The sequence below is a fragment of the Gracilinanus agilis genome, chromosome 1 (genome assembly GCF_016433145.1).
Source record: "Gracilinanus agilis isolate LMUSP501 chromosome 1, AgileGrace, whole genome shotgun sequence".
Classification (NCBI taxonomy): domain Eukaryota; kingdom Metazoa; phylum Chordata; class Mammalia; order Didelphimorphia; family Didelphidae; genus Gracilinanus; species Gracilinanus agilis.
Window position 1 is genome coordinate 252885929 of NC_058130.1, and position 14616 is coordinate 252900544.

The 14616-nt window shown below is 36.8% G+C and overlaps 1 protein-coding gene across 1 annotated transcript in view; it reads right to left on the bottom strand.

Moving 5' to 3' along the window:
• Nucleotides 1-1024: 1024 nt before the first annotated feature.
• POLR1E (RNA polymerase I subunit E) overlaps nt 1025-14616 on the bottom strand; it is a 38419-nt gene continuing 24827 nt past the window's right edge. The window contains exons 6-12 of the mRNA XM_044657527.1: nt 12192-12336; nt 11965-12072; nt 7361-7457; nt 6034-6167; nt 4810-4891; nt 3824-3955; nt 1025-1357 (exon numbers count right to left, since the gene is read on the bottom strand). Of these exons, the coding sequence (XP_044513462.1) occupies nt 1219-1357; nt 3824-3955; nt 4810-4891; nt 6034-6167; nt 7361-7457; nt 11965-12072; nt 12192-12336 (837 nt within the window). The 3' untranslated portion in view covers nt 1025-1218. The remainder of the gene's footprint in view (nt 1358-3823; nt 3956-4809; nt 4892-6033; nt 6168-7360; nt 7458-11964; nt 12073-12191; nt 12337-14616) is intronic.

The following is a 14616-nucleotide window of genomic DNA, read 5'->3' on the forward strand; positions in this document are numbered from 1 at the left end:
GACCTAAGTTCAAATCTGGCCTTGGACACTTCCTAGCTGTGTGACCCTGGGCAAGTCATGTAAGTCCATTTCCCTCAGTCTCCTAATTTGTAAAATGTACTAGAGAAGGAAATGGTAAACCATTCCACTATCTTTGCCAAGAGAACACCAAATGGAGTTAGGAAGAGTCAAACATGACTGAAAAATGACTAAACAACAACAAAAGAGAAGAGGAAATCTGGTTAGTTTGATATGTCTTGTTCTTAAAGAACCCATGCTGGTTCTTGTGATTATCATATCCTCTGCCTAATGCTCACAAACCACTTTGAAAAATTCACTTTCTGGTTAACCTTTAGGATTGTATCTATTTTTTTCAGTAAGGTATACCTTTCTTTACCTGTGATAAGCTTCTCCTGACCCTCACAATCTCTCTTCCCTGTTATAACCTCTCATTTCATGGGTAACTGAAGAAAAGCAACTTCCTAACAGGTATAAAGTTGGCATTAATCTTCCAGAGGCTGGGGGCTTGGTCTTATGTTTTGGTTCAATGAATTCTTGAAATTTGTCCTTGAGGTGTAAGACCCATCAGAATTTTAAACTATAACACTCAGAGAATCACTCTTTTCTCTATGAGTACATCAGAAATCTTTTTTGTTGAAAAGAATTGGCTCCTTTATATCTTCCCAGAGACAGAAGGTGAAGGTGCATGGTCACAGATAGATTTTCCCTGCTCAGTGCAGCTTAGTGACATAAAAACAAGATTCACTTGAGATTTTCCATCTACACATTTCTGCTGGAGGGGTCAAAGCTTGCAAGTAAGTAACAGAGGTTGATAAGGAGCCATGAAAATCAGGGGCAAGCTAGTCAATGTGAAGACAGATTACAGCAAAGCCGCCACAGGTAGCTGTTTTAGATCATTCCTTGAATGAATTATTGAGCTGCTTTCCACTAAGTCTCCCATTCAGAAAAATTGAAATCAAAATAGGAAGGAAAAGATACAAATATGATGTGAATCCAAAGAACAAAATGAAACCCAATCAAGACATCCTTTATCATTTTTATAAATAATTTGGTCCCAAAGAACCAAGGTGCCTGTCTCTGGCTATACACAAAAACAAATGGCTGCTTGAAAAAAGAGAAAGCAATGGCATCAGAATCCAGATGCCAAGCTGGGGCAGGCCAGGGTTTCCATTCTTCAGTGTGGCTGTGTCCCTTGGAACCCTAAAGCTCCATGGGCCTTTACCTTCTTTTTCGGTGTGGTAAGGCAGGCAGGGGAATGGACAGAGTTCCTATCTTGTGGTGCTCTTCACTTCCAGATTCTAAAGATAACTTCTTTTTAGAAATTTTCAGCCTCATGGCTTTAGCAATCTCAATTATCCTAAAGAAAAAACATCATAGTCAGTCAAGTGATACCACCACATGTAAAGGTACTGATTAATCAAGCTACCACCATCCAGTCCTTCCTAGCTTATGTGCAATGAGACCACAAAGGCAGTTCAGATTTGACCAAAGATTTCCATTTACTGGGTTGATCCTGAAACTAGATAATATTTTGGTTTTGTTTTAAGTAGACCCTAAATCTGCTTCATTTCTGGAAAAAAACCAGGCAATTTATTGTCTCAAAGAATTCAGCAGCTGTGTGGACAGTTCTCAAAAATCTGCCTGTGAATATATACAAACACAAAGAGCAGCATATTTAGAATACATCTCTGGGCCTACAGCAAGAGCCTCACTAATAGCTGGGATCCCTGGAATGGCACTGACTGCCAATGGGTGTAGCTTATGGAGCATGAATGTGCTCAAATTGCTGACTGTGTGTCTGTGCAACTTACTGCCAAATGGCAAGGGCCATGTCGTAGCAGGGCCAGAACAACTTTAATTGCTGCAATGCTTCCACTGCATTGGGTCTCTATTGTTCTCTACCCTATTCAGTAATGTTTATAAGGATGTGTTTGCTATTTTTTTAAACCTTTACCTTCTAACTTAGAATTCATACTAAATATTAGTTCCAAGAAGGAATTCATACGTGGTAGGCAGTGAGGGTTAAGTTATCCAGGGTCATACAGCTAGGAAGTGTCTGAGGCCAGATTTGAACCCAGGACCTCCCATTTCTAGGCCTGGTACTCAATCCCTTGAGTTACCAGGTACTCCTAGGACATATCTATTATTTAGGATTTTTACAACTGCAAGAACCAACCTTCTTCCGTGAACATAGGAAGGCTGATATGGCTTGTTAGAGAAGGTATACACACACAGGTAAATTCAGGCCCTTTCCTCCTTAATATTAGATTGCTTGTGAGTTTCTACCCTCCCCCTAAAATCCAAAGGGACAGCTTTAACTCCTCACTTCAAAGTTCTATTATTCTCTTTGGAGCAGCAAGCGTAAGGCCATTTCTCCCAGCATTTGTCAAGCTAGTCAAGAAAAAAATTCTTGGTATATTTTGATTGTTTTTCAATTTCCTATGACATTTCCCTGTTGCCTCACATCCCAACAGCTGGGAAGCCCTTACCTCATTTCAGCCCCAATGAAATAACTTTTTGTAGCATGCTAATCCTTGCAGATAACAGATTTATATCCTAGACAGATACTATGAATAGAAATTGAAAAGATGTAACAACAAAATTAATTTTTTTTAAGGTTGTTTGAAGGAGACTCCCTTGAAAACCTGAGTTTCTTGAGACTTAATTGAAAACTTGAGTATCTCTCTGGGCACCAGAACTCTGCATACAGTGGGCACTCATTATTTTCTGAGTTGAACTGAGCTGAATTATAAAGATATAAACAGATATAAAATAGATAAAGAGATATAAAAAAGGAGACGCTGAAAATCATTTAGGGTATCTTTTGAATTTTTTCTTCAGTCATGGCAATAGGTTTACCAGGACCCACACACTCTCTCCCCTATGTAGTTGTCATAGGACTAAAAGCATTTTCTATGTAGTTGGTTGTGGAAAGGAGTGCAATCTGTTGCCATACAATAGACCAAAGCTAACTACTCCTTACTAGAAACATAATAATGATAATGATCGTGATGATGACTCATATTTATAAGATTATGAAGATGAGCATTATTACTCTTATTTTACAGTTTAGGAAACTGAGGCCCAGGGAAAGGAAAAGATTTGCCAAAGTAATAAAAAGCTAGTAACTGGATCTAAGTCCTGTGCTCTTTTCACTAAATCACATACCTCCTTTTGGCCTTGGCCTTGTCCACACCATGAGGCAGCCACTGACTGACCTTCAACTTGGCACATTTCACCTCATTATTATGGAAAGCTTAATTGTCTGGGTGCAAATTCACAGAGGGTGGTGTAAAATCTAATCTAAGGTTCACTCTGACTCTCTTCCATCCCCAAGTACAGCCTATGAAATTGAGAGATGCCTAAACAAATGGCAGGGCAAATAATGAAGTATTACTGAACTGTAAGAAACAACAAATGTGAAGACTACAGAAGTAGGGGAAGACTTCTATGAACTGATGCAAAATAAAAGAAGCAGAACCAGGAAAACAATACACATGATGATGAATGCTATAATTATAATGACTAAGCTTTGTGCTAAAGAAGAGATTTAAAAATTTACCCCTTCTCTACTTTGCACTGGTAGGATGGGGATTGGGGGTGGGGGGGAGGGAGGCCCTCTAGGTATGGAACATGACATGTGTTGAGACTTGCTCAAATGATTTTTTATATTCTTGTTTATTCTTTATCACATAAGATAATTCTTTTGAGTTGGAAGTTATATCAGACACTGAATGTAGTATTTAAAAGTTTTTAAAAAACATTTAAAAACGACAAGTATTACATAACAAAAGATCATGTAATGTAAGGTTACCAAACTTACCTTTTTTCACTGAGTTTCATGTCCCTCTGTAGCATTGTCAGGTCAGTCTGGAAATCATCAATGTGTAAAGCCAGTGCAATTACATAGGCTGTTATTTTAGCTTTCATTGAGTCAGAAATTAAGTTCCGTAAACTGTGGAAAGTTAGATTAAATTAGATTTTTAAAAACTCTTAACTGAAAACAAAAATTTTAAATGTCACTTTGCAATTTTATTTTATGTTTCTTAGTTAAAAGGAAAATAATCCAATCATCACTTTAAAATTATAAGGCATTTTCCTTTTAAAAGATACCCAAATGAATATAAACACTAGAGTTGTATGCTTAAATCAATATTTACTTCAACCAGGAGGTAAAAACAGCATATATAAAGTATGACAGGATTTCAGACTATATATATTTATTACAATACAATATGTCCCAAAGATTATCTATGTTATGGGCTTTGGGCCCTGTTAAGTTCCAATGCTGGAGGAAAGAATTTAAGGTTATGAAGGTAGTTGGAGTGTTTCACTGGAATTCTGCACTTTTGAAGTTAGGTATATTTAAAAAAAAAAATCTTTTGGCAAACTTATGAGCAAAAAGTATATGATCTGGGGCAGCTGGGTAGCTCAGTGGATTGAGAGCCAGGCCTAGAGACAGAAGGTCCTAGGTTCAAATCTGGCCTCAGACACTTCCCAGCTGTGTGACCCTGGGCAAGTCACTTGACCCCCATTGCCTACCCTTACCAATCTTCCACCTATAAGTCAATACACAGAAGTTAAGGGTTTAAAATTAAAAAAAAAAAAAAAAAAGTATATGATCTGAGGTATGAAGGGCATACTGACTCAGTGGAATTAGTTCCCAGAGCTGCTTACCTTGGAAAAACAATGTACACTTTTAAAGCAATATTCCCATTATAAACAAAATAAACTGTGTGTGCAAAATGCTGTTCTTCACTACATTGGCTGTTTATAGACATTAATCCAAGAAACATCATTTTTCTTTACCTGCCATTGTTGTAAGTCAAACTAGTAAAATTCTTGAGGAGTTTGGTATTAATAATATGTGGCACATCAGGTCCCAATGAATCTAGAATGGAAAATTTTGAGAAATTATTTCATTTTCCTTCTAATATGTAATGTTATGGAATTCAGAGTTAAGGTGACAGTGAACCAGAGAGCGCAGGTCCTTAAATTGCCCTCAAAACCTAATAAAAGAATGACAAACATTGTAAAGTAACTAACATTTTTAAAAAATAAAGAGAAACATGGAAAAAATTTACATCAAATGATGCAAAATGAAGTAAACAAAACCAGGAAAAAATATCCACAAGGCCTGGACCAAGTAAATAAAAAACAACAACAAAATAATCAAATCTATAATAAGCAAACTTGGTCCCAAAAAAGAGGATAAGGGATGATACCTTTCCCTGATTTTCTGTAGAAGTGGGGGCCCATGAATGTGGAATACTGCATATAACATAATTTCTTTATATGTTAGTTCCTTGAGAGAGCTTAGTACTACTTAGCACTTAGTACAGTGACTGGCACATAGTAAGTGCTTAATAAATCTTTTGTTTTTAAACCCTTTCCTTCTGTCTCAGAATTGAAACTAAGTAGCAGTTCTAAGGCAAAAGAATATTAAGGGGTAGCCAATTGTGGTTAAGTGATTTTGAGGCCAAATTTGAACCTAGGACCTTTGTTAACATGACTTATGATATCCAATATGAAAGACAAAAATAAAAGTAGAAAAGCTTCTGCACACATATAAAAATGTAATTCATTAGTCTAGACACAAAGTAGGCTCAAGAGACAGAACATCAATTATTTCTTTTTCCCTTTTCTGTTCAATAAATCTCATTGTATAAGCCACCTGAAATCTTTTTCAAAAGCAGACTGGATAATTCTAAATTATATATATAAAAAAGAAAATATTACTATATCCTGTGCACGTTGGGACATTGCTCTTTACCTTACAAAATTTTTTTTTCATCTTTCAATGTCAAAAATATACTCAAATATCAGTCTACTAAAAATAACCCTTTTGAAGTGCATAAGATCATTGCTCCCCTTCCAAGACTGTTCTAATAGAGTAAATTTCTTAAGAACTTCACACATTTGGATGTATGATACACTTTGATGTGACTTAACCAGGTAACTGAACTGGACTGTGTACTTCCCTGATTCAACTAACAGCAGCTTAATTACTGTGATATTCTTTTGTTTACTTACTTTTCTTTTTAATCACAGTCTGGGATCTGAATTTGATGAGGATGTTTAAAAACCACAGACATCGAGCCTTGTGGTCCCGGCTCTCCTCATTTAAGGGCAAGGACTTCAAGGCTTCTATTACAAAAGGACAGTAGCTAAAATTAGCAGAGAAAGAGAAAAAAGGTTAGTATAAAAATGTGAAAGAGAATTTAAAACTAGTAAGACACTAACAAAGAAAGTTCACATCCTAAAAGGCCACAAGCATTGCCTCCCCCCAACACACACACACACACACACACACACACACGACCAAAGAATTGATTCATCCATTTGATGGATTCTGCACTGGTGGCTTTCTGGATGGATGACTGGAACGGAAGCAAGAGATTTACGCTGGTGAAACCCTTGTTGGAGAGACTACCACAACTTCCACATGAAGACTGGAACTTTGTTGGAGAGTGAACTGAATTTCTTCAGATCAGACTCTAGGGTGGTAAGCTAGGAAATATTTTCTACTTCCCTCCTTATTTCTCTCTTTTACTATATTTATATTAAACTAAATTATTAAGACTTACTAACAGCCTTTTGACTTACTATTTAATTATTATATAAACGGTGACCACAACATCTTTTTTTAACTCTATATTTGTCAAACTCCTTTAAAACTCTCACACCCCTTGTCCAATATTGTGTTTTGAGTCATAGATGAACTTTCTTATCCCTAGATTACTCTAGTTATGTGAAGGGTCCATAATGTAATGGTGGGATATTCCCTCTACTGAAGTAGACTACAACTCCTCTATATTAGAAAGACTGTATCATGAACAGTCGTGGCCAAAAAATGCTCCTCAGCTGGTAATTAACCTTCTGGTGGAAGAACATCTTCCAACTTGGCTAGTCTGGTCCTTGGACAACAGCCATGAATAGAGACTGGGTCCATAGTGGAAGCTTTTTAGACTAGTAGGACACATTGGAGCCTGGGAAATTTGGGTGGAAGATTGTTCCAATTGAGTTATTTTGGAAAATATATGGGACAGGTAGGTAGCACAGTGGATAGAGAGCCAGGACTTGAGTTGAAAAGACCTGGGTTCAAATTTAGCCTAATATACTTCCTAGCTGTGTGCCGCTGAGCAAGTCACACTGATTGCTTAGCCCTTGTCACTCTTCTATCTTAGCACTGCAATGAAAATACATGATTAATTTCAGAATCTAGGCAAAACTCCTTAATGATGACAAAGCTTCATGTAAAGTTTCTTTAAATTTATGCAACATACCATTACTTTATTTTCTAGTCTACCAGGCTGGATTTCCACTTTATCTTTGCTTTATGCTCTGTAATAAGCCTTACCTTTTCTCTTCTATCATTTTCACTATTTCTTCAGATGTAACATTTTTTAGCACTTCAGATGGGTCCTGAAGTGCTTTATATTCTGCAGGAGAAATAACTGAAAAGATGTTAAGAAACTAATCCAAACAAAATGAAGAACAGAAAAAATATATGTTACTCTTTTGCTTATGGCCTAAAATCCAACTTTATGTCCTTAGATAATTTGCACAGATTCTTGAGTCAGGAGAGGGCCTCACACATAGTGTGTCAGGGTTACAAGCAGCCTTTGTATACATGATTCCATTTGATATTTACAATAGTCTAAGATATGAGCAGGTTTATCCTTATTTTATAGATAAGGAAATGAAGGTTCCTAGAGACTGTGATGATCTAAGATCAAATAGTTACTAGGTAACAGATCTAGAGCACAAACTCCTAACCTAGGATTCTTTGTACTCTAAAACAATACCTAGATATTTCCCAAACTACAATTCATCAATGCAAATCTAATAACAGTCTAGAGCAATCTATGGATCTTGGTCCCCAACATTATTTGGAATATCATCTATACGAACTATCTACTCACACTAAACAGAGAAAATAATCTTTAAAACCATTAGAGCTAACAAATAGGTTGTGAAAAGAAAAAAGAATTGCTTTGCCATCTCTGAGAGGGGGAAAGGGAGGGAGACAATTTGGATCTTATAATTTCAGAAAAACATGATGAAAATTGTTATTACATGTAATTGGGAAAACAAAATATCTGAATAAAAAAATTTTTTAAATTACTCTCAAGTATTTGAATTAATGAATTTGAATGAAAGGAAAACATAAATCACTAATTCCATTTCTACAGGAAAAACAACAATGAGAAAAGGTATTAATTATAAGAAAAAATCCATTAAAATACAAAGTGTTTCTAATTACAGTTTTCAAAAACTGAACAAAGCATCAGAAAGGCTGAATTTTAAAAATAGACAACAAATCTATACTGGGTGGTGTTATTAAAACTGCAGCCAAGAAAATGCATTTACTAGATTCACTATTATATCAAACTTGTAAAAAATTTCTTTTCACATATCTTTGCTATGTTGTGAGGAAGATTAATTTAGTATTAGTGTTGGTAAACCTACAGGAAGGGCTGGAGGATTCAAAGATGGAATGAAGGAGCAGGAAATGGGGCTTGTGCTCTGAGAGAGACTCCATTAGTGGTTGGGGACATAACTGTTGCTAACCCTGGGAGATCTCAGAGTTAAGGAAAAAGTGCATCCAGATTCCCTGGGATCCTGAGAGGTGGAGGCTTTCAGCAGTGGACAACAGACCTGCAGAGCAGCACCAAGTGGGGAAGTGGTTTGTGATCTGGTGGACAGCATTGCAAACTCACTCTCCCTACCTGGGTACCCTGGATCACCTGTCCTAGTGGAGTTGGCTCTTGGCATCCTGTGACCATCCTTGGATTTATCGTGAGACCCCAACTGAAAGCCATCCTCAGGCCCTTTAGCTGAGCTGACCAAACCTGGCTGGAACCAGGTTTGGAGGAGCTTTCCCTGTGACTTCAGTACTGCTTCCTTTGGGCCCTGACTGGCTTAGGGCAATAGAATAGTGTAGTCAAGTCCTTCCCCTGCCCCTGTGGTTTGCCCTTAGGTTTCAAGTGTAGAATCCCTTATCCCATCCTTTATTTTTGTTCCCCTCAATTAAACTGTTATAAACTTTTACCTTTTGCCTGCTGGTTCCATAGACCCTAGCTTAGGTGGGCTGAGTGACTGTTGGGCCTAACTGTCATTCCTGTGACAGTTAACAGCTTGGCAGTAAACCCTGGTCTCCCTATCCTGGTTGGTCCTGTCTCTCCTTCAACCCAGTGTGAACCCACAAACCATTTAGTTACATTTTAATAATAATAGTTAACATCTCTGGTGCTCCACCATTACAGCTATAATTTATAAATGATTTAAAGGAAACTACCAATAAAGCAACAAAATCTACAATGTGATATCTCAACTAAATGTCTAATTTTAACTTTATGGTACCCCAACTGTGTAATGTGATTAAAAATTAGTTAAATTTAAATAACAGAATAAAAGCCTGAATGTCACAAGGGCAAGAAGCAAAGATTTCTCTAAACACATGAATAATTTCCCAACTCCAAGGATAATGGCAAGATCCATTTATTCTTTCAATATAGAGCAAACCAAGTTTTCCTTTTATCTTTCCATCTTTCAGGATGTTATAATGGCTAGGAAGTGCACAAGGAGTCAGAGGACATTTGTCTTAGTTCTGCCTCTAAAGAGCTGGTAATTTTAGCCAAGTCAATATCTATGCTAGATAATCTCCAAAGTTCCTTTCAGCTCATAAAGTTTATAATAACTTTCCAATGTATTAATAAAAGGTTATAAATTGGCTCTATAGCCACTGATAAATCAACAAACATTTATTAAACACTTATTATGCACCAGGCATTGTGCTAGGTTCTTGGGATACAAAGAAAACAAAATGGTCCCTTCCCTCAAGGAACTTAAATTCTCTGGGGGTAGGGAGGATGAGGGGAGGAAGAGGGATGGATTGTACCCATATAAGTATATTAAACAAAATAAATAGACAGCAAAGAGGAAGGTGGAAGCACTGGTAGCTGGAGGGCACCAGAAAAGTCTCATGTAGAAGGTGGCACCTAAGCTAAGGTTTCAAGGAAATCAGGCATTCTGAGAACAGAAGTGAAGGCAAGGAAACAAGAAATGCTATGTTGTATGTGAAAAATGGCATGAAGGGAAAATTGGCAGAATGCCTGAAGGGGAATAAAGGGTAATGAGATGAAAATGACAGGCTAAAGTCAGATCATGAAAAATCTTACATTTTAAAGAGAGGAGTTTGTTTCTTCTAGAGGTAGTAAGGAGTCCCTGGAGTTTACTGAGTAACAGGAATAACTACCAGATTAGTGGATTAGTAATCCCACTCTGACAAGTGTATGGATAGACTAGAGAAAACAATAGAAGGCTATTAGAGTAGGCAGGATGGATGGTGAGAGCCTGAACCACCACTCAAGTAGAGAGTAGGTGGCAGACAAGACAGAAGTTGTGAAGCTCAAGAAGACATGGTGACTATCAGTATATGTGAGGGAGGGTGAATGAAACATAGGAGACTCAAAAGATGGTGCCACCCTCAAAAGAAATAGAGAAGTTGAGAAGAGGGGTCAGTTTCTGGGAGAAGGATAATGACTTATATTTGGGACATTTTTAGACTGGGATGCCTAAGAGAAACCCAGTCTGAAATATACAACAGGAAGCTGATGACATGGGGTTGGAGCTCAGGAGACACCAGGGCCACATATCTACATCTGGAGGCTATCTGCAGGGAAATGATAGTTAAAATCATGGCAGCTAAGAAGTCAGTAAAAAAGAAAATATAGAGAGAAGATCCAGAACAGTCTTGGGGTATCCTCCCAGTTAGCATAATGTGGAAGATGAGCCAACAAAGGAGATAGAAAGGAAATGTTCAGATAAGTAGGAGAACCAAGAAAATACTGTCATGAAAATTCAAAGAGATTATATAGGAGAGGCTGGTCAATTCTATCAAATACTACCTAAAAACTGACTGAGAAGGCCATCACATTTGGTTATTAAGAGTCCTACTGGGGGAAATGATTGAGGATATAAACTCTAACTGATCACTAGTGCAAATACTAATAATATGGAAATAGGTCTTGATCAATGACACATGTAAAAACCAGTGGAATTGCTCATTGGCTACGGGAGGGGGATGGAAGGAGACGGGGAAAGAACATGGTTCATGTAACTATGGAAAAATATTCTAAATTAATTAAATAAAAAATTTTTTAAATTAAAAAAAAAAAAAGAAAGCCATTTGGCGCATGCACACACACACACACACACACACACACACACACACACACACACACACACACAACAAGACAGAGACATACTGCTGACTTTGGAGAGAACAATTTCATAATTTGTAAAAATCACAAATAATTTCAACCTCCTAATCTTTTATTATGTGCAATGGTAGAAGAAGCAAACCAATGCTTTGAGAAATGCATAATGTTAGAGATGTCCCCTATTTGAGGGAAACATGATATAGCACAGTGGTGCTTTTCTGGCCTACCGCCTCCTTTCCAGAAAAAATATTACTTAGCCCCCTGGAAATTAATTTTTTTTAAAATTTTAATAGCAATTAATAGGAAAGATAAATGCACCTGTGGCCATCACTACTCCCCCTGGATTGCTGCAGCACCCACCAGGGGGTGGTAGGGCCCACTTTGGGAATCACTGATATAGCAGAACAAATGCCTATTTGGAACCCAAATAGATAGAGGTTCAAATCTGGCACTTATTAAATTTGTGACCATAGGAAAAGTCAATTTACCTCTATGTGCTTCAGTTTTCTCATCTGTAAAATGAAGATAATAATAATTATAGCTCCTTCATGAGACTGTCTTGAGGATCAAATGAGTTTATCTACAAAAAAGCATTTTTTCAAACCTTCAAACACTGTATAAACTTCAGCTATTACTACTATTTATGTAATTGCTCAATGAGCCTCACCCACTACTACTTGTGTGAGATCAGGGTGTCTTGTTGAAACAAAAGAGGCTTTTATCTCAGAAAGGATACGGTCTTCAAATTTATAAATTTCCTCTGGCTTGACACCATCAGTATGGCATGGGGGCAAGTAGGCAGATTCATCTTGCATGTCATCTTGGGCTGCATCATTAACGAGAGCTTTTAAAAAAAGAAATCAGTGCTGAAATATACTATACGACTTGTAGGGATCAAGAAAATAATCTGAAAAAAAAGAGGGGTGAATTTCACAGATGATTTTAAAAGTGCCTGTTGCTTACCAGTGACCCCCTTTTCATCTATGATATTTTCAGCTGCTTTGGCCACAGCTATGTTTAAAGTTTCACTACCAACTTTGTTCATCCTTCTGGAGCTCAAAGCTCGCTTCTGTTTGGTGGTCCCAAAGGCCTCAATGCAGAAGTCCACCTGGCACAAAAACATAAACCCAGTTTAAATCACCACATGAATTCATCTAGGATACAAAGAATACTCCAGTAAAACTGGCCCAGATATAATTCTAAGACTCTATAAAAGTTATGTGTTCTGGGCTTCTAATTGAACAGAGACAAGTCATGGATTATGAAACCTGTCTAGAAGACATATGATCACTTCTCATTTAATTCCTTCAAGCTTAACTTGTGTCACCGTCTACAATGAGGCTTTTCCTGCTAAATGTGAATCTTTCATTTCATTTCAAATGTGAATGTTTCTCCCATTCCTGATAGAAGAAACCCAGAGTCTCTACTCTTTTTTTACTCTACTCTTTCCAAGAGGAATGGTCTAGGCTTCTCTAGCCCCTCATCTCTCAGGGAGACATCCACTTATGATGCTTGGATGAGCAGGGAGTCAACAACTACAATTCTTCCAGCAAGAGTAAAGGGAAGGGAATAAGCATTTTTAAAGAAACTACTACATGCTAAGTGCTTTACAACTATGATCTCACTTGATCTTCATGACTTCTGGTGAACTGGCTGGAAGGGCTCTCTAATCTACTAATGAGCATTACAGATCCCTGGAGCTCTTTAATCTGCCCTGAAGTTAAACCCTCTTCTTTGTGTTCTCATCTCAAATTAGAGTGTGAACTCTTTTAAAACAAGGCCTATCTCCACTTATTTTAAACTCCCAGCATTTCACACAGTCCTTAACATATAGTAAGCACAATGCTTTTTTTAAATTCATTCATTCATTCATTCATTCATTCATCTGTTCCAAGATTTCCTGACTCTTCTCAATGCTTTGCTCCTCTGAAATATGATTATTATTAACTGAATTGAATAAAATAATGAGTTTGATGTCCCCATTCTTAAGGCCATTAGAGCATTTTAGGTGGGAAGTCTAATGGCCTAGATAGGGACTACATTTCAGAAGCAAAACAAAGAAGCAATACAAATCCTATTTTGGAGACCACTGGTTTAGCTCTAGCTCAAGATTATTGTTTACTACAATTAAGTGCATTGGTGGCCTTATGCTCCCTGACGGCAGGAAGTATGTCTCAGGAAAACTGTTTCTTTCTCAGGAACCAGAATAGTGCTTAAACAAACTGAATTATTATGTTTAACTCTAACAGAAACACAGATGATGAGAAAGGTGAGCTAAAATCAGTACAGTAACAAAAATACATAAAAAATTTAAAAAGTCATTGTTTGCAGGGTTTTGAGGGGATAGGTACATTGTTGATGCATTGTTGTTGGTCATGTAAACAACTATACTATCATCACTAAAGAACAGTTTCTCAACAAGCATAAAATAAAAACTAATTATACATACCCTTTGAAACAATAATTACAAAAATGGGAATATAAGTAGGGAAAAACACTTTTTTGTAATGATTTTCACAGAAAAATAATAACAAAAAACTAGAAATAATCATAGTGTTCAATATTTTGAGCCTGGCAAAACTGTTTTTGTTGTTTGTCCTTTGTTTTCAAAGAGGACAAATGACATCAAGGGGTAATGTCTTGACTTTTTTGTGAATTGGATTTGAGTGAGGCAATTGCACAAAGTTGTCAGCTTCATCCTCTCTTCCAGAGTCATCTAAGTCCAATGGCAGGTCTAAAGTCAGAAAGACTAATAAAGAATGCCAAGCTGGGAGAATACACAAAAATGTATACAATAATGGAAAGTGGAAAAAGTAAAATTAGGGGAAATGCTCGCAAACTTGACTATATCATTGTAGAGAAAATATACATCCACTGTCATGTACAAGAAAAGATGAATTAACACTTAATACTGGAAATCAGTATTAATTAATTCAGTAAATTGCAATTGATATTTTAAAAGAAAATGTGTTTTATTGTATGGCTTATTAAACATTACAATTTTAAAACATACAAAGTTTACTTGCCCTTCTATCCCTCAATGGGATAATGTATCTGTGACAAGCATCATTAAAATGAAGCATTCCAAGAAACCTTTTGTTCCTAGAGAAATGACAACTCTAAAAGACTTTAATTACTGGGTGAGAACCCCATCAACTCTGTTCTATTTCTTTCTGCATCTTCCTTAGCACCTTGTACACTGTAGGGGCTCAATAAAAACTCTGCAGAAATTTTAAACTGTAAGGGTAGAGGCATTATTATTTGAGGGTGGGGAGAGCAGCAGAAAATACTGTAAAAAAAAAAAAAGGTAATTTTTTTTTTTAAATTATGCCTGCATTAACTCCAGGTCAGAGTCTAAATTGATAATAAAGTAGTCTGGAAATGGCTA